The sequence below is a fragment of the Bos mutus genome, chromosome 23, assembly GCF_027580195.1.
Source record: "Bos mutus isolate GX-2022 chromosome 23, NWIPB_WYAK_1.1, whole genome shotgun sequence".
NCBI classification, from domain to species: domain Eukaryota; kingdom Metazoa; phylum Chordata; class Mammalia; order Artiodactyla; family Bovidae; genus Bos; species Bos mutus.
In genome coordinates, this window is record NC_091639.1 from 6,287,544 (window position 1) to 6,306,311 (window position 18,768).

Sequence of the window (18,768 nt, forward strand, 5' to 3'; positions counted from 1 at the left end):
TACAACTGCTTTTGAACTGCCCTGGAAAGACGAGATGCGAGCAGCAGCGCCATTTTTAAGAAGGCTGGGGAGGAAGGCTTGGGGTAGATGGACTGTGTTCAGAGGCTTGTGTTAACAGGGTCACAGAATTGCACGTCAACAATAATAACGACAAATGCCAGGTGCCTCTGAAGTATCAAAGCAAACACATATGACATCATGTTCAGTTTCACCAGTGTTGTTATACCATCTAAAAAATAAAACCCACGGCCCCAGATGAAATCCAGCCTAAATCCTGAGACCATCCAGCAAGAATACTATTTCCTCTTTCCTTAATTCATTTCTGATGTGTGTACCAGAGAATTTTTTAGGACAGGGTTTCTACTAACATTAGCAGCACCCAGGGAAAAACAAGGTACTCGTGTCTGGCTGGGTAGCTCAGGATTGACCCAGAGAGACTCCTTGGGTAGCTAACCCCTGGGGTTTCTGTTTTTCAACTCTGGATGGCAACTAGTATTTCTGACCAGCTGGGGCCACACATTTTGATTCTTTTCTCACCATGTAAATAAATTTGAAAAACAAATGCTCTCCATGTGAACTTCAACATTTCCCCACAGCAATTTCCCCACAGCTACCCTATCAACTGCCTGAGTCAGAGTCTTTAATATCAGTTGAACATTCAAGTTAATTCCTAATACTATGAGAAGAAGTAGGTAATGGCAACACACTCCAGTATTCTTGCCTGGGAAATTCCATGGATAAAGGAGCCTGGTGGGCTATGTCCATGGGGTCGCAAAGAGTCAGACACGACTGAGTCACTAACACTTTTACCTTTCATAAAGGATGTAACATTTCTTCCTTCCTAGCGAATTGTTCTTGGTTCCCATATCCTATTCCTTATATTAAGGTTATAAGGCCCAAGAAGTAGAAAACATATACCTGACTGAAAGGACAAAGAAATAAAATTTTGATGTATTATCTCATGATAGATACAAAACTGGATTCTAGAAACAGTCTGGATTCAAAGCGCAGCTATATACTTGTTAACAATGTTATTTTGCCTAAGTTACTCCATCTCATGCGCCCTATTTTTCTCACCTGCAAAACAGGGAAAATTATGTTACTAGAAGTATCTATCCCATTAGTTTGTAATGAGAATAAGACAGTCATTTGGTGTGGAGGACCTGAGAACATTTTCTGGCATCGAGTAATTTCCTAGCACTCAATAAATGTTACCTTTCACTGTTACAAATGTCACTAAACTTTTGATTTCTCATGCTTTCTTCTCCCACAATATAGAAACAACCGTAATTGTAAATGCTGTGAAGTTGTCTTCTAGACATTAAAAACTCATTTATTTGATTTGATGGTGGTCCACTTTTTAGAGATAGCAACATCAGGCTTTAGAGAATGGCATGAAAGTTGGATCTATAGACCTGTGTTTATTTAGTTAACATACTTTAGAGTAAAGGTAATGACTCAGATAGTTTGTATGGGAAAAGGCAGGGTTGAGAGAAATTCTTTTACTTTAATTTTCTAGCCAGACTAAAATTTCTGAATATTTAAAACTTGAAGTCATTTGGTCTATATAGATACAGATTTTGGAAATGGTTAAACATCCAAAAACGGGATCCAATTATACCAGTAAAATTAATTCAACCCACATTTTGAAACCCAGGCTAAGTAATTCGTATAAGTTTATCAAGATAGTTTCTGGATAGACTTCATGGCAGCCATGATCATGTCAAATAAAACAGGACAATCAACACGTTTTCTAATCACCCTGCTCAGGCTGGAAAGAGTCTTGTATTATAGACTAGTTAATTTATCTAAAGTCTTCAACAGCTTAAAGTCTGATTCAGATGTAATGAAAAATATTATTAGCATTACTGATTTCACAAATGTCACCTGTTTAGTATGTCCATACTTCAAAACCTGCCTTAAAGACCACATTACTTTCTACCTGGAAATATATTTTAAGAAATTATAGTCAATAATCAGAACTGTTGTTTTCATGGTCAAAACCAACTTGGATAATTTTTATCTTGCCTTTATCTTACCTTATTGTGTAATTCATGGTCTTCTTTTGAGAAACTGAGATCACAGTCCGTAGGGCAGGGACTAATTTTATTAGAAATGCTTCCTAGGGTTAAAGACAAAAGGTGGAACAAAAATTATAGATTTTTACATCAGAGGACATGTAAGCTTACACTGCGGAAATCTAAGAGTTTATATAAAGGCTGACAAATGGGGGTGAAAGAAATAATTCTCTAAGTTGTTACATGCTCCCGGTTTTAATTCAGTCAATGCATGAACCTCAAGTAGAACCCTACACCATGGGGATGCAATTTACAAGGAGCAGCTGTGTGTGATCTGCTTTCTCCCCTCATCCGGGTAGGATTCTCTATCCTCAGTTCTGTTTCTGTGATCAAGCTTACAAAGACATTTCTCCGTGCCTCCCCCAGCGTTCCAATATCAAGCCTTGATACTAGAAAGTTCAGTTATCGATGTGTCCCCAGCTCTTCCCGCCTGAGCAACTTTTATCATCTTTTGCACAACTTATTTTATGTCAGGGTTTCTCCACTTCAGCATGAACCACATTTTGGATTGGAGAATTCTTTTTTTTTTTTTTTTTGCAGGGGCTGTCCTGTTTTTATAGAATGTTTAGCCCCATTTCTGGCCTCTATCTGCTAAACGCCAGCAGTGCCCTCTACCTGAAATAGATTGCCTCCTCAACAAATCTTTCTTAAATTACAAAGATACTATCAATACATAAGCAGGTATTAATTTAGCTTTATGCCTCTCGATCCATTGGCTTGAGCTCTCCCTTCAATGACTCTCTATGCTAAACCCTCTCCCCAGCATCTTGTGACAAATACTCCGGTCCACAGCTTGGAGTTCCTCAATAGAGCCACAGACTTGACCAAGAGGTGGACCCAAAAACATTTTCTGAAAAGATGACATGGATCCATGAGCAGCCACCGCCTTGCACCCTGTCCTCTTCTTCCCCTCTAGAGATCGAGTACTGCCAATCTCAACCCTTTGGAATTGTTTTTGGGAACATTTTTAGATGAATTTTCCATAGTGTAAAATTTTGAGGACATGGTCTCCATGTCTGCATCCTTTGGAAAACTGTTCCTCCCTGAAGATGGCCCAGCTAGCCTAATGAAAATTCTCTAGGTTTTTTTTCTTTTTAATAGTGCCAGTCTACTGAAGAAAAATTCTTTTAGTTTTTCCTCATCTGAAAATATCTTTATATCAGCCTCAATTTTTGAGGGGTTTTTTCTATATGCAGATTTTTGAATTGACATTTTTTTTAGCATTTTAATGTGTCATTATACTGACTTCTGGTCTCCATTGTTTCAGATGATAATGTCAGCTATTTTTCAGATCATTGTTCCCCTAGATATACTGTGTTTTTTAAAAAAGGAAAAGCAACACTTTAACTTTCTATTATGATATTCTTAAATTCAATTTCCCTTGCATTTATTCTTTTGAGGTTCACTGAGGGTATTCAATCTATGAGCCAATATATTCTTTAAAATATGGGGAATTTCCAATCACTAGTTGTTTAATAAATTTTTTCTTCCATATTATTTCCCTCTTTCTTTACATAAAACTCTCACTACAAGTATGCAAACCTCTGTGCTATGACCTCCTGGATCTCTGAGTTCCCCTTCATTTTTCTTCCAGCTTTTTATTTTCTGCATTTCATATCAGTAAATTTCTTTTAATTCTTGGATTTTCTGTTCTGTAATTTCCATTTGGTTATGTTTTTTATAGTGTCCATGTTTCTGGTAAGATAATCTGACTAATCATTCATTAAAAACATATTTTCCTTTAATAGTTTGCAGGTAGTTGTTTTTTTCAACTTATGAGTATATTTATAATGGATAGTTTAATGGCTTTTCCCAGTAAACTTAATATCTGAATTATCTTACACTCATTGCTATTCACTGTTCCCCTAAGGTTTATATTCTCCTGTTTTTTGCATGTCTAAGTATTATACGCTATACAATATAATGGGCATTGTAGAAAACTCTAGATTCTGTTATCTTTCTTGAAAGAGTGTTGATATTTTTTCCTACTAGACAGTTCAATTACTGGCTAATTCCATTAAACTCATGTAGGCTTAAATTTCAGAGAGGGCAATGGCAACCCACTCTATTACTCTTGCCTGGAAAATCCCATGGATGGAGGAGCCTGGTGGGCTGCAGTCCATAGGGTTGCTGAGAGTTGGGCATGACTGAGCAACTTCACTTTCACTTTTCACTTTCATGCATTGGAGAAGGAAATGGCAACCCACTCCAGTGTTCTTGACTGGAGAATCCCAGGGACAGAGGAGCTTAGTGGGCTGCCGTCTATGGGGTCTCACAGAGTCGGACACAACTGAAGCGACTTAGCAGCAGCAGCAGCAGGCTTAAATTTATATTTTGTTTAATCATGTCTGTAAAACATGTTTCCAAGTCATGCTAACTTACCAGGACTCAACCTCAAGACTCTAACTAACTCTGCCTCTCTTGTCAGAACTTTGTTTTTGGCTTTTGTGGGGGCAGATTTAAAGTAAGTCTCTCAAGAGCATGGTCTTTATTCCTAACATGCAGACTTCTAGCATCTCAGTTTGCCGTCAAATTGAAAATGAGGTATTAACATGGCTCTCCTGACTTGAATGCGACCTCTGTTCCAGCTCTATTATTTCTGTTCTATTCCCAGGGCCATAGTCGTTACTCAGCAAAGCCGCCATTAGTCTAACTGGTCATGCACCCTCAGCCAAGGACTCATGGGTTGGGGGTGGTCCCTAAACGACTCCTGAGTTCCTCTCCGCACACCTCCCTGCTCTCTCTCACTCTACACATTCTAAACTTTGTCTCCTCAGCTCAGAGGAACTTTCTTTACCTGGATTTCACTTCACCATTTTAGAGTCAGAATTTTTGCCCACGTAGACAACTGGGGTTTTCCTCAAGAGTTTCTCTTCTCTCTGGGATCAGCAAGTCTTGTGTTTCCTAATGGCCCATGCTCCGTGACAATTAAAACATTAAAATGCTTCATATCTTCTCTCCAGTTTAATGGTTGATTATAAATGAATCAGTCTGGTACCAGCTACTCTGCCATAGTTAAAACTGGAAGTTGCAGTGTGGTTTATTTTTTAATTAAATGTAGAATTGGATACATAAATTTGTCACAGGGGCTTCCCTGGTTGCTCAGTGGTAAAGAATCTGCCTTTCAATGCAGGAGACATAGGTTCAATTCCTGGAAGATGCCCTAGAGAAGGAAATGACAACCCACTCCAGTATTCTTGCCTGGGAAGTCCCATGGACAGAGAAGCCCGGCGGGTTACAGTCCGTGGGGTCACAAGTAGGACATGACTTGGAGACTGAACAGCAACAAAACTAGCACCGTGTTTCTGTGTTAGTAATACAGATATAGGTTAATTACTTCGAAAGTCCACTTTATTCTACGGAACCTCTATGCAATTTAATTATCGGATCATTTTATACTGCGAAAAAGATAAAATGTTTACAAATAACAGTAACCTGCTGATGCCTTTGGAATGTGTCAGCTGGGATCACCCAGAAAAAAATAAATGAAGCATCATATTTTTAATAAAGCATGCAGTACACAAGGAAAACACCTGTCAAAACTATAATGTTTCAGGGCCCTATATGTATAGGTGCACACGTTTATACAAGTGGGCTTTCCCTGTGTTGTGTTCATCTTTTTTACTTGGCACATTTATAATGGTTTTTCCAAATGACCTTTGTAAAATTAATCAAGGATCTGACACTGTCCTTTGGAGAAATACAAAGAAAGAATGCTGCTTATAATAATGTTTGCATGAAAAACAGCCAGAAAATGACAAAACAAAGAAAACACAAATACTGAAAAACATTAGAGCCAGAAAGTGGAACTAACTGAAAAATGTTGCCTTTTCATCAGTAATATTTTTGTGGCTCTCTGAGATTTTATTTTCCTTTTATTTTCTAAACCATTGTTTTTATTACTAGAGATCAGACGTATTTCTCAAAACAATTTGCTAAGTAAAATATTCCAGTTTTTCAAGGGCTCTAATAGTGTGAAGCATCTCAAATTAAACATTAATAAAATGTACAGAAAGCATGTGTAAAAAGCACAAATACAGAAAACCTAGAAAAATGCCTGCAATTAGACAGGATGGAAATCCAAAAAGAAATTAAATGTAGTTGTAATACATTTCCTATTCTTTTCTTTGAGAAAATTACTACTGAAGTGAGGAATTTTTTTCCTCCTGTAATTTAAATGTTAAACTACCAGATGTGTGTCTTATGCTTGAAGAGTTGAAGCTTTGCATTATTTAGCATATTAAGAATCACAGAATTTTAAAAAGGGCTCCTTTATTGCCTGGAGGTTCTAATTAAGTAAACCTTAGCCTGGTACATTTAAAACTTGCAATACAAGAGATTTTGCTCTTTTTTTTCCTCCATAGTCAAGTCACATCTATATAATAAATATGGAAAATCTAAGATGATATAATTTTTCTTTTGCTTGAAGAATTAAAGCTATCTATTATTTTAAGAAGTTTTTAATAGAGGCCAGCAATCTAGAAGACAACTCAAGATTCAAAATACTTTTTAATCATTGCAAGTTGCTTTCCTTATTTATACCAAAGAATGTGTGTTTCATAAAGGCAATTCTATACCATCAATCTTACTCTCTCTCCCTTACTTACTCTGCCTCTGCTAAGACCTCAACTACTCCTCCCCTGTTAGACAAAGACAATGCTAAGAAGCAACAAGAAGATCATAGATTTTATATGGATATTATGTTTTCGTACATTTCTCCGTGTGTGCTTATTTGTGGTAAATATCTGATCACACAGCACTAATTAGCTCTCCTTTCAGCAGTTTGTGAAGTTTCAGCAGCTAAAGCAAAAACCATAATCAGATGGAAGCTCTATGGGTACCCAACATTCATAAATCATTCCCTTAAATACAGTTATTTTTGCCATTTTACAAAATGTCAAAGGTGTCAACTCTGTCCAAATATACCGCTTAACAGTAACTATTTTAGTAAATTGACTTGAAATGCATTCAGCTTACTGACAGTTAGAAGCACATAATCTAGTTCACAGTACAAATGAATAGTTTAAAGGCCAAAATCAGTACCAAAGTATGAATTTTCAATGACATGTTGCAATGGACATGGCTGCAACCACAGACCAAAATCTTAGCATTGTTTATCTACAGCAGAAACAGACGGTCAATTTTTTCTGAAACCTGGTTGTTCATATCTGGTTTCCAGTTAAGACAGTAAATTTTAACCACTTTCAAAATAATGGATGAATATCTATTTGAGAATGTTAATAGTGAATAACCAGAAACTACATTAACGCAGGTTATGAGTTGATACCGTTCTCTGCCAGCGTGTACGGTTGGAACCCATAAACAGTAGCTTCTTGGATGCTGCCAACATAAACAGACAAATGTTGGCCATCATGTCAAGGAGCAAATTCCATCATTTCTTCATGGGAAGATACAAATGAACAAACTGATATTCAAGGATGTAACTGTTGATAAAGGGCATGTACTATAGAACTGGAGTTTAGATTCAGTTCAGTTACTCAGTCGTGTCCAACTCTTTGCGACCCTATGGACTACAGCCTGCCAGGCCTCCCTGTCCATCACCAGCTCCCGGAGTGTACTCAAACTCATGTCCATTGAGTCGGTGATGCCATCCAACCATCTCATCCTCTGTCGTCCCCTTCTCCTCTTGCCCTCAATCTTTCCCAGCATCAAGGTCTTTTCAAATGAGTCAGCTCTTGGCATCAGGTGGCCAAATTACTGGAGTTTCAGCTTCAACATCAGTCCTTCCAATGATTTAGCCAGGATTATTCTATCTAAAGGCTTCCCAGGTGGCATGAAGTGTTAGTTGGTCAATTGTGTCTGACTCTTTGGGATTCCCATGCACGGTAGCCCACCAGGCTCCTCTGTTCATGGGATTCTTCAGGCAAGAACACTGGAGTGGGTTGTCATGCCCTCCTCCAAGATATCTTCCCAACTGAGGGATCAAACCCAGGTCTCCTGCATTGCAGGAGGATTCTTTACCATCTCAGCCACCAGAGAAGCCCTTCCCAGATGACATAGTCACTAAAGAATCCACTTGCCAAGACAGGAGACCCAAGAGATGCAGGTTGATCCCTGGATTGAGATGATCCCCTGAAATAGGAAATGGCAACCCACTCCAATATTCTTGCCTGGAAAATTCCCTGGACAGAGGAGCCCAGTGGGCTACAGTCCATGGGGTTGCAAAGGTGTCGAACACAACGGAATGCACACCCACACATTCTCCCTGAAGCCTAAAATATTTAGTGAAAGGCAAAGTGCCCATACTATTTTATGAGTTGATTTCTTAGAAGTGTTAAGAAGCTTAATGAAATCATGTTTGGGGATTTTTAATATTAGCAGCAGCAGGAATGCTACCAAACTATTCCTACTTTCACTTCTACTCAAACCGCTAAGCCTCAACCTGTCCACATAGAACCTCAACCCATGTGACACTTTGATACCACTTACAAAGACCAACAGTTAGTTGACTGATAATAATACACCATATTTTATACAGTATTTTTCAATTTATTAAAATAGTATTTTTCAGATTTATATGTTACTTATTTAATTCATGTAAATGTGATTAATTTTATTGCCAGCACAGAACTATAAATATTTCTGCTATCATATCAACCAATAGTGATCTCTGAGCATTTTACATTTGCAGAATATAAAAATAGATTCACACATGCATGTCTTGCCTAATAAAATATTATAATATAAGAGCAGGGAGATATTTGGCTATTTTTTCCCAAGAATAATTTTTAAATATCACCCATTTCTGCCATCCTCAAAAAGACTGAATCTTTTTATGGAAGTTAGCTTCTTTCCCCCTTATTCTTAAAAATATTAAACTCTTTATCTTAAGCCCAATGAAAGAATTCAGAAATTTTAATATGCTGCTCATGAGCTTTCCTTGGTTATCATCAACTGACATTTTCATTGAACTTAGAACACCCAAAGCTACTGAGAATAATAAATTATTTTTTCCACTAGTAAGTCCCTATTATTAAGAAAAGATTGCCCAGTATTGAAACTAAGTAGGATATAGACAGAGCCAAGTGTGTTTTCCACATTATATAACTAACACAATAATACAGGGTGATTTGGTGAGCACCTACTTACTCCTTCTATTACGCTTCACATAAGTTGTTACTGATCCTCAAGGCAGAGCCTGTTATCTCCCCTTTAAAGGTGACAAAGCAAAGAATCACAGGTTGAGGAACTTGACAGAGGGCGTTAAATAGAAGGACTCCAGGATGTGAATATAAGGCCCTCTGACCCCCATGTCCACGTTCTATTTCCCCCCAAAAATGTGCAGAGATCTGCGTTCTCTGTCAGTTTTTTCTTGCACATTCCCAGTAGGTAGACAGATATTAGGGGTGCTTATCTCAAAAAGGAAAACAAATACAAACTTTGACTCAACATCCCAACTGCTGACTTTTAGCTATTCATACGAGGGAGAAAAGGAATAATAAAATCTTGAAGAAAAATGATGCTAATAGCTAACATTTTTTAGTTCATACTATGTACCAGGCTTTACGTACCAGGTTTCAATGTCCCAAATTGGTTACTAATTTTAAACTCTTCTCAAAACAGTGAGTACTAAATTATACCAATTCAAATGTTACTTCCTTCTTTGAGGGTATCACATTAAGAAAAGTTAAGCAGCCACAGAAAGACAAGTATTATACGGTTCCGCTTTACATTAGGGAATTAGAACAGCCAAATTCAGAGAGACAGAAAGTAGAAATGGTGATTGCCAGGGCCTGGAAATAGGGAGAAATGGAAAGTTATTGTTTAATGGCTACAGAGTTGAGCTTTGACAAATTGAGAAAGTTCTGGAGATGGAAGAAGAGGATGGTGATACAGCATTGTGAATATACTATATAATGTCACTGAACAGTATGTTTAAAAATGGTTAAAGTGGTGAATTGTGTATTATCTTTATTTTACCACTATTAAAAAAATGTTTACTTCCATATTCCTCAATCCCTAAATGAAATGCTGAAAAAACTTTTTAAATGCTGTAAGACCACCTAAACAAAATCGAAAATTCAGAGGATTTCCAGTTGGAAGCAAATGACATACCCTTGTTTCTCCCTTCTCCTCTCTAAGTATAAGTATAAACCCTGGAAATAAAACAGGAGGAAGCCAAAGGAAAATCTGAAAGATATGAAGAGGAGGGAGAGGTGATAAGGGACCCCAGAGCTGGAGCAACAGTAGAGGATAGGGCATCTTATGCACCCTCTGACCTCACCAACAGAGGAAAGTAATCCCGACCCGGCATCTCCAGCTCCCTCCTATCAGCAAATAGTGGTCCAGAAAGGAAGTCCCACCAATAACATCAGGTGAGTCCAGCAGCAGGGAGAACAAGACAGACCAGAGCCTACTGGAATTAGCAACCACATGATGCTGTCTCCTCCTCTGCTGCCTGAAACAGCCCTCCTCCCGCCAGGAGACAAAAAACAGGTGTCTAAGTGGCACCAGCAACGGGATTCCACCACAACTAACTCCTAGACCAGGAAGTTTCCCTACATCCTGAGGCTGGGGACTCCCTTCCCCACCCAAAGGCACCAGGTGGCCAGCCCTGGGGAAGCCCCTTCTGTCCGCCCAGGCATCCACCAGGGTCCAGGGGGTGCCCCAGATACACAAGCTGAATCATGCAGACCAACACAGCACATTTTTCAACTATTGAGAGAAAAAAATAGTATCAACTACAAATATCAATGGGCATGAGTTTGAGTAAACTCTGGGAGTTGGTGATGGACAGGGAGGCTTGGCAAGCTGCAGTCCATGGGGTCACAAACAGTCGGACATGACTGAGCAACTGAACTGAACCGAACAAATCCTATATCCAGTGATTATCTTTCAGGATAGAAGACAAAATACATTCTCAAATGAAAGGAAACTGAAAGAATTTGTTGCTAGACCTTCCCTTAAATAATGGCTAAAGGAAGTTCTTCAAACCGAAAGGAAATCATAAAAGAAGAAATCTTGGAGCATCTGGAAGGGAAAAAATGAGAGAAATTCAGACAGAGCCTCAAATGTGAGTATATACAATACACTCTTTATTCCCTCAGTGGTTTTAAACATCATATATGATGATTGGAACAAAAACTATAACACCACATGTACCCAAGACAATGATATTTAAAAGTGGGGAGGGTAAAGGGGCTGAAATGGAAGTGAACTATGTATGTTTGACTCAAAATGTAGAATATTGACACCCATGGATATTGCCGTACCCAGAGCAGCTGCTATGAAAACTACACAAGAGATTTGTTCAAAAATTATAATCAAATCAAGATGGAATCCTAAAAATGTTCAAGTAATGCACAAGAAGGTAAGAGGAACAGAAGATGAGAAACAAGAGAAAGTCAGAAAATAAATACTAAAATGACAAACTTAGTACCCATAATTACCTTCAGTGCAAATGCTCTGACTATACCAATTAAAAGTCAGATGTTGCAGAGTGAATTTTAAAATATGGCTTAATTATATGCTGCTGCTGCTGCTGCTGCTAAGTCGCTTCAGTCGTGTCCGACTCTGTGCGACCCCATAGACGGCAGCCCACCAGGCTCTGCCGTCCCTGGGATTCTCCAGGCAAGAACACTGGAGTGGGTTGGCATTGCCTTCTCCATTGTGTGAAAGTGAAAAGTGAAAGTGAAGTTGCTTAGCCGCATCCAACTCCTAGCAACCCCATGGACTGCAGCCTACCAGGCTCCTCCATCCATGGGATTTTCTAGGCAAGGGGACTGGAGTGGCTTGCCATTGCCTTCTCTGAATTATATGCTATTTATCCCCCAAAAAAGTACATCAAATTCAATGGCAGATTAAAAGTTTAAATGCTAAGATGTCAACATTGAAGATTAGACTGATTTTTCTAAGAAGCTGAGTTGCACTACCTGAAGGGATGGTTTCTTTCCTATCTCATTCTAAAGGAAATACTGACCTATTTGACTCAAAATTCCATTTTTCTAATTTATATTTCTTATTTCTTATTCCCAGATGGTGTTAGTGGTAAAGAACCCACCTACCAAGGCAGGAGACATAAGAGACGTGGGTTCGATTCCTGGCTTGGGGAGACCCCTCTGGAGGAGGAAGTGGCAACCCACTCCAGTATTCTTGCCTGGGGAAATCCCATGGACAGAGAAGTCAAATCTAAGGGATTCTTGCCCACAGTAGTAGATATAATGGTCATCTGAGTTAAATTCACCCATTCCAGTCCATTTTAGTTCGCTGATTCCTCAAATGCCGACGTTCACTCTAGCCATCTCCTGTTTGACCACTTGAAATTTTGCCTTGATTCATGGACCTAACATTCCAGATTCCTATGCAATATTGCTCTTTACAGCATCGGACTTCACTTCCATCACCAGTCACATCCACAACTGGATGCTGTTTTTGCTTTGGTTCCGTCTCTCTGTTCTTTCTAGAGTTTTTTCTCCACTGATCTCCAGCAGCATATTGGACATCTACCACCCTGGGAGTTCATCTTTCGGTGTCCTATATTTTTGCCTTTTCATACTACTCATGGGGTTCTCAAGGCAAGAATACTGAAGTGGTTTGCCATTCCCTTCTCCAGTGGACCACATTTTCTCAGAACTCTCCATCATGACCTGTCCATTTTGGGTGGCCCTACACAGCATGGCTCATAGTTTCATTGAGTTAGACAAGGCTGTGGTCCATGAGATCAGTTTGATTAGTTTTCTGTGATTGTGGTTTTCATCTGTCTGCCCTCTGATGGATAAGGATAAGAAACTTATGGAAACTTACTGATGGGAGAGACTGACTGAGGGGGAAACTGGGTCTTGTTCTGATGAGCAGGTCCATGCTCAGTAAATCTTTAATCCAATTTTCCGTTGATGGACAGGGCTGTGTTCCCTCCCTGTTGTTTGACCTGAGGCCAAACTATGGTGGAGGTAATGAAGATAATGGAGCATATTAAAAAGCAGAAATATTACTTTGCCAACAAAAGTCCATCTAGTCAAAGCTATGATTGTTTCCCAGTAGTCATGTAGATGTGAGAGTTGGACTATAAAGAAAGCTGTGCACCGAAGAATTCATGCTTTTGAACTGTGGTGTTGGAGAAGACTCTTGAGAGTCCCCTGGACTGCACAGAGATCCAATAAGTCCATCCTAAAGGAGATCAGTCCTGGGTGTTCACTGGAAGGACTGATGCTGAAGCTGAAACTCCAATACTTTGGCCACCTGATGCGAAGAACTGACTCATTGGGAAAGACCCTGATGCTAGGAAAGATTGAAGGCAGGAGGAGAAGGGGATGACAGAGGATGAGATGGTTGGATGGCGTCACTGACGCAATGGACAGGAGTTTGAGTAGGCTCCGGGAATTGGTGATGGACAGGGAAGCCTGGTATGTTGCAGTCTGTGGGGTTGCAAAGAGTTGAACACGACTGAGTGACTGAACTGAACTGAACTGAACCAGTGGAAACTTGCTAAAGACGTACAGAAGTACTTATGGAGTGTCCTCCTAGAAGAAACTCCTTTTCATGTTCCACTTGCATGAACTGTCTAAAATGGGCAACCTCATGGAATCAGAGAGCAGCCCGGTGGATGCAGGGGCTGGGGAAGTGGGGAATGCGTACATGCCAATCAGTGAGCCTGAAGTCTCACTGATGCAAGATGAAAGAGTTCTAGGGGGCTGCACTAAGAATACTGTCTTGCACACGTAAACATTTGTTAGGCGGGCAGATCGCATGTCGTGCTGTTACCACAATAAAAGAGCATTTCAAGAATGAAAGAGCCTGTAGTAAAAACCAATATCAATATCGTAAACTGAAAAGCTATGTCACATGGGCTGCCACTTTGCATGTGTAGGGAGCAGACTCCCCCTAGTTGGTCATGGTTTCTTTCATCATAATTCACATTAGTAGAAACAGGATTAAAGTACATTTTGTCCCTACAGTTCTTTATTTCCAACTTATCTGGATTGTATATTCAGCTCTGGAATGTCCAGATTGAATTGTGGGGCCAGAGACAGGCAAGTCTTGTCACAGGCCCATACAAAGCCTTCCTTCCTAAATCGCTGCCCCAAGAGCTTCTTATTAATGTTCATATTGGGGGCTTCACCAGTGGCACGGTGGTAAAGAACCCACCTGCCAATGCAGGAGACAGCGGCTTCGATCCCTGGTTTGGGAAGATCCCACACGCCACAGAGCAACCAAGCCCGTGTGTTTCAACTACCGAGCCAGTGCTCCGCAGCCCGTGCTCCACAAGAAGAGGAGCCCCCACACTCAGAAGCCTGAGCACCGCAACCAGAGAGCAGCCCCTGCTTGCACAGCAGCGTGGACTGCCCAGCCAATAAATAAATAAAACTATTATTTTTTTAATATTCGAATTGTTCTGGCCTCCTAGGTCAGTTGCAGCGTCTCACATTCAGTCAAGAACCACGACATTATTCACTGTCGATATCCACTTCTGCAATATCATTTTGCAAGGATGTCTGTCTCATACTGAGACGCTGAGTATCTGCAGATTGAGTGAGAGATTGGCAGAGGAAAAATGGGAATTATTTTCATAGACAGTACATTTTTGGAGGGATGGCTTAAAATATATGGCACACATGCAGCTGTTCACATGTTTGCTGCAACAGATTAGGGATCACACACACACACTCAAGATGTGTGTGTACAGGAAGGAGTGTTCATTACGCTTGTTCTAAAGATCACAGTCAGAAAAGTATCTTGAAAAAGATTTTCAACTGTTTCAAAAAGAATAAGAAGTTTTTTTTCTTAAGTGACTTCATTAGTAGCTCTAAAAATATGGATAGTTTGAGGAGTTTTGAAACGGTTTGTGCCCATTGACAAGAATAATAGACCAGTTTGAATGATAACACAACCCCGCTGCTTTTTTATGTTCCCTACTGCACTGTTTAATAGCTCAGGTATAGAGGCAAAATTGACTGTGATGAATATATGAGACCAAATAAAATGCTGAGGGTGTAAAACGTCCTGAGAACACAAGTTGTAATCTGACGTTGTCGATCTAATCCACACACATCCTGTAATTAGAAACATATTGCAACGGAGCAGCAAACACACATTTGTACTTTTCCCTGGGACCTTTATTTTGATCATTCACATGTGACACATTCATTTTTATTGCCATTTCTATCTTTAAAAAAAAAGATTTTAAAAAGGTAGTGCTAGCCTCCCCCCTCCCCCAGTGTTCTGAGCCTTTCTAAATTATCGTTCGGTTTTCTCTGCTGAAAGGGAATAACGCAGCAAAGATTCCAACCTGCTGGAAACGTTTTCAGCTCATCTCATCTCTCTGTCCCCCAGGTCTTTCTGACACACCCTCCTCCCCGCTTTCTTCGCGTTAAACTGCTTCTCCACTTCCTTTACATCAGTGGGAACACTTCCCTTATGGGTGTCAGGCTCTCTCAGAGGGGTCAGGGGCTGCCCCGCAGAGGAAATGACAAGCTGTGAAATGGAAAAGAACAATTTCTTCCACATGTTCCTTTGCTCCTGGAGCAGCCGAGGTTGTCAGCTAGCATCACTTTGGAACCAAGCCGGGCTCTGCATCGTAGTCCTGTCAAAACTAATTTACAATTAAAGACCTGCATGACTGTTTAAAGCTTTCTCAATTCCAGCAGTTTTTTTGAAACGACTTGGAGATCGAAGTGGTTCAAACTAGAAACCGTTGTTGCAAATAACCCGCAATGGTGAAGAAGCCTACAAAACCAAAGTTGAAAACAATTATCTTTTTTTTTTTTTTTACTAAATTTGTTAAAAATGCAATCCTTACTCTACCTCCAATTAACATCTGTGTGGAATTTCCCCAGCTGAGCCCCAATTTGGGGAGTTTAATGCTGCAGCTATTGGAAGTCTTATTCAGTCTGTAAATAAAATTACAAGGTCACAACTTCATTGATCTGTAAGAAGGAAAGGAGGATGGAAGAAAGCACCAAAGGCAAAAACAAAGGAGGGAAGAAGAAAAGAAGGAAGGACGGATTTGCCTTGAACACTGGGTGCTTCCAAAAAATTATTTAAATTATTTTAAAATATTTTGGAGCATTTCTATGATTTTAAACCTTTTATTTTGGCCACACGGCATGCAGGATCTTAGTTCCCCAACTATGAATCAAACCTGTGCCTCCTTGCCCAAATCTATCCCTGTGTGTCTCCAATAATTTCAAATATACTTTGAACTATTCTGAGCCCTTAACTTTTCTTATGGCTTTTCTTTTACCCCAAAGAAATGTGAAATTAACACATATCTCCCCAGGTCATACCAATATGAGATTTAAATGGGATTGTATTGAAAAAGAAGTTCAGGCATGCTTCAATAGCCTTCAAAAGCTTTCTCATTTGCCTCCAGAAAGCCATGAGCTACCCTGAGCTCATGTTCTCCTCACCTAACTCATCCCACAGTGCCTCTGTAAAACCTCGAACGACAGAACTGTAGTCTAAAATCACAGTACAAGGACCTCCAGTACTGGCGGTCCAGTGGTTAAGACTTCGCCTCCAGCACAGGTGGTGAGGGTTCGAACCCTGGTCGATGAGCTAGGATCCCACATACCTCATGGCCAGAAGACCAAACCATAAAACAGAAGCAGTATTGTAGCAAATTCGATAAACCCTTTAAAAATGGTCCTCATCAAAAAGAGAAAAAGATCTTAAAAAAAACAGAGTACATGTACATAATATACCTCATTTTTTCATGGAATAGTATGTACCATAATATACAGCATACTTCCTGGTCTCACAGAAATTCAACGAAAAGTTTCCTTTAGCAGTTTGGTGAGTATTTCCATGCAGTTCCCCTCTCCCTGAGAATCCCACCGTGAGAAGACCAAGATGGGGAATAAATCTGATTGACAGATAGCATCTATATCCCACCATCGCCCCCTCCCCTAACAGCCCAATCTTTGTTTCTTAGCCAAATGTGTCTATTTCACTTCTCCAAGAGTGAAGTCTCCCCCGGGTCCTGCGGATAAACAGGGTGTTGGCCGGCCCTCCCCCCATCAAGTCAATGTGGGGACATACATCTTAGTGGTGGGGTGGTGGGGGGCTCCGGTGAGCCCCTGCAGGTTGACGGTTTGCCTCTTATTTGGGTTTATAATCGCACAGCATTTAGCAGCCTGTTTTGCTGCTGGTGGTTACACAATAAAACTCTTCTGAACTGAATTCTGCATCACAAAACACATATAGCAAAGACCATCGTTCATGCGATGTAGTCACTACAAAACAAAATTGTCAAGCAGAACAAATGTTTCCCTAGTCTGCCCCCTGAAAACTAAAGCAGCCTAAACCCAAAAGTTGTATCATGGGTCTTTTGGAAGTGGGGGACTGGCCTTTTATTTTTCATAAATATTTTCTGGCCTCAGGCATCCACCGATTTGCAAGACGGATCCCCACTTAAAACATCAACTGTGGGATTAAAGTCAGAATCACCTTTCCGTGTGTGTGTATCTATGTGTGCATGGGTGCATATGTGCACACGCATGCACACGTGAACCGATAAGTGAACATTAAAGTCACTTTTTCAGAATCTGGGGACTGCAGCGGATCCAGCAGGTTACATATGGAGCCTATCAATGTGGGACAGCTTGTAGAAGATCATAAACATATTTTTCAGATAGAAACTCTGCAGCCATGAACATACCACGTGCCCACCCCTCCCTAAGGTTCACTCCTTTCATTGCAAATAGCCAGAAAGCCATCAAGCCGGAGTTTAATAAATTTTTAATTTGAAATGAATTACCACATGTTGTGTTTGTTTACCCATTATTAAATCTCCGAGCAACATATCAGTGGCAGAAACAGCATACTGTATCACAGCCCTGATAGATTAGAAAACAAACCCATGGGGGATATTAGCTGCTAATACTACATCTAGGAAGCCTCCAAGAAAAATAAGTAAATATATGCACTTGTAGCAGACACAGGCATTTGAAGAAATTTTTGTTTTGTTTTTGTATTATTCTATTCAGAATAAAGGCAGAAGTTCCCTCTGTAGTCATGGAATGTGAAACTTGTATTATTAGTCTTCAACTTAGAGCGGAGCAAATGATAGTCTGCCTTTTCCAAAGCACTTTCCTAAAGTATGAAACTGTTCCTCTCATGGTATGTAGTGTTCTCGTATTAGATACCAGTATTCATAGTTCTTGGAGTGTCACCTGTCTCCCTTTTAAGGGAACTGGGGCAGCCTTCTAAAAGCCAAGTTCAGAACACAGGGAAGTAGGTGTGGAAAATATAGCCACAGTACCCTGAGGAAGTACTAGAAAGCACAAATGATCTGGTGAAAAAATGGTCTAAGAGTATTGCCTCTAGTCTTTCACACCAGATCCCCAAAACAGATTAAAAGGTCAGTATCATTGAAATATTATAACTGTTGCCACAAAACCTACTTCCACAAAAGTTAAAAATTCTAAAATAAGATTTTCAGTTCCATACTGAATCATGAAACATTAGGGGAGAAAAGGGAAGGAAGGGGAGAAGGAAGGGAGGAGGAAGCAGAGAAGAGAAAAAGGAAAGGAAAGAAGAAACGCACGTGACATATGCACATCTTTCAGTGTCCCACAAGGTGACTTCAGAGTTGACTGGATCTTTGAATTTGATGCTTAAACAAAAAATAACTGCATTTTTCTATTTTTTATCTAATAGAATCATAATCATGTCTTTTATATGTCTTGATTTATCCATTCTATGTTAGGAAGATGATCGTCTACCACCAGAA

General features: G+C 39.9%; 1 protein-coding gene across 1 annotated transcript in view; it reads right to left on the bottom strand.

The window, feature by feature from the left end:
* LOC102270916 (uncharacterized) overlaps positions 1-18,768 on the bottom strand; it is a 302,710-nt gene that overhangs the window by 67,166 nt on the left and 216,776 nt on the right. Inside the window, exon 14 of the mRNA XM_070361434.1 lies at positions 2,040-2,122. Within this exon, the coding sequence (XP_070217535.1) occupies positions 2,040-2,122 (83 nt within the window). The remainder of the gene's footprint in view (positions 1-2,039; positions 2,123-18,768) is intronic.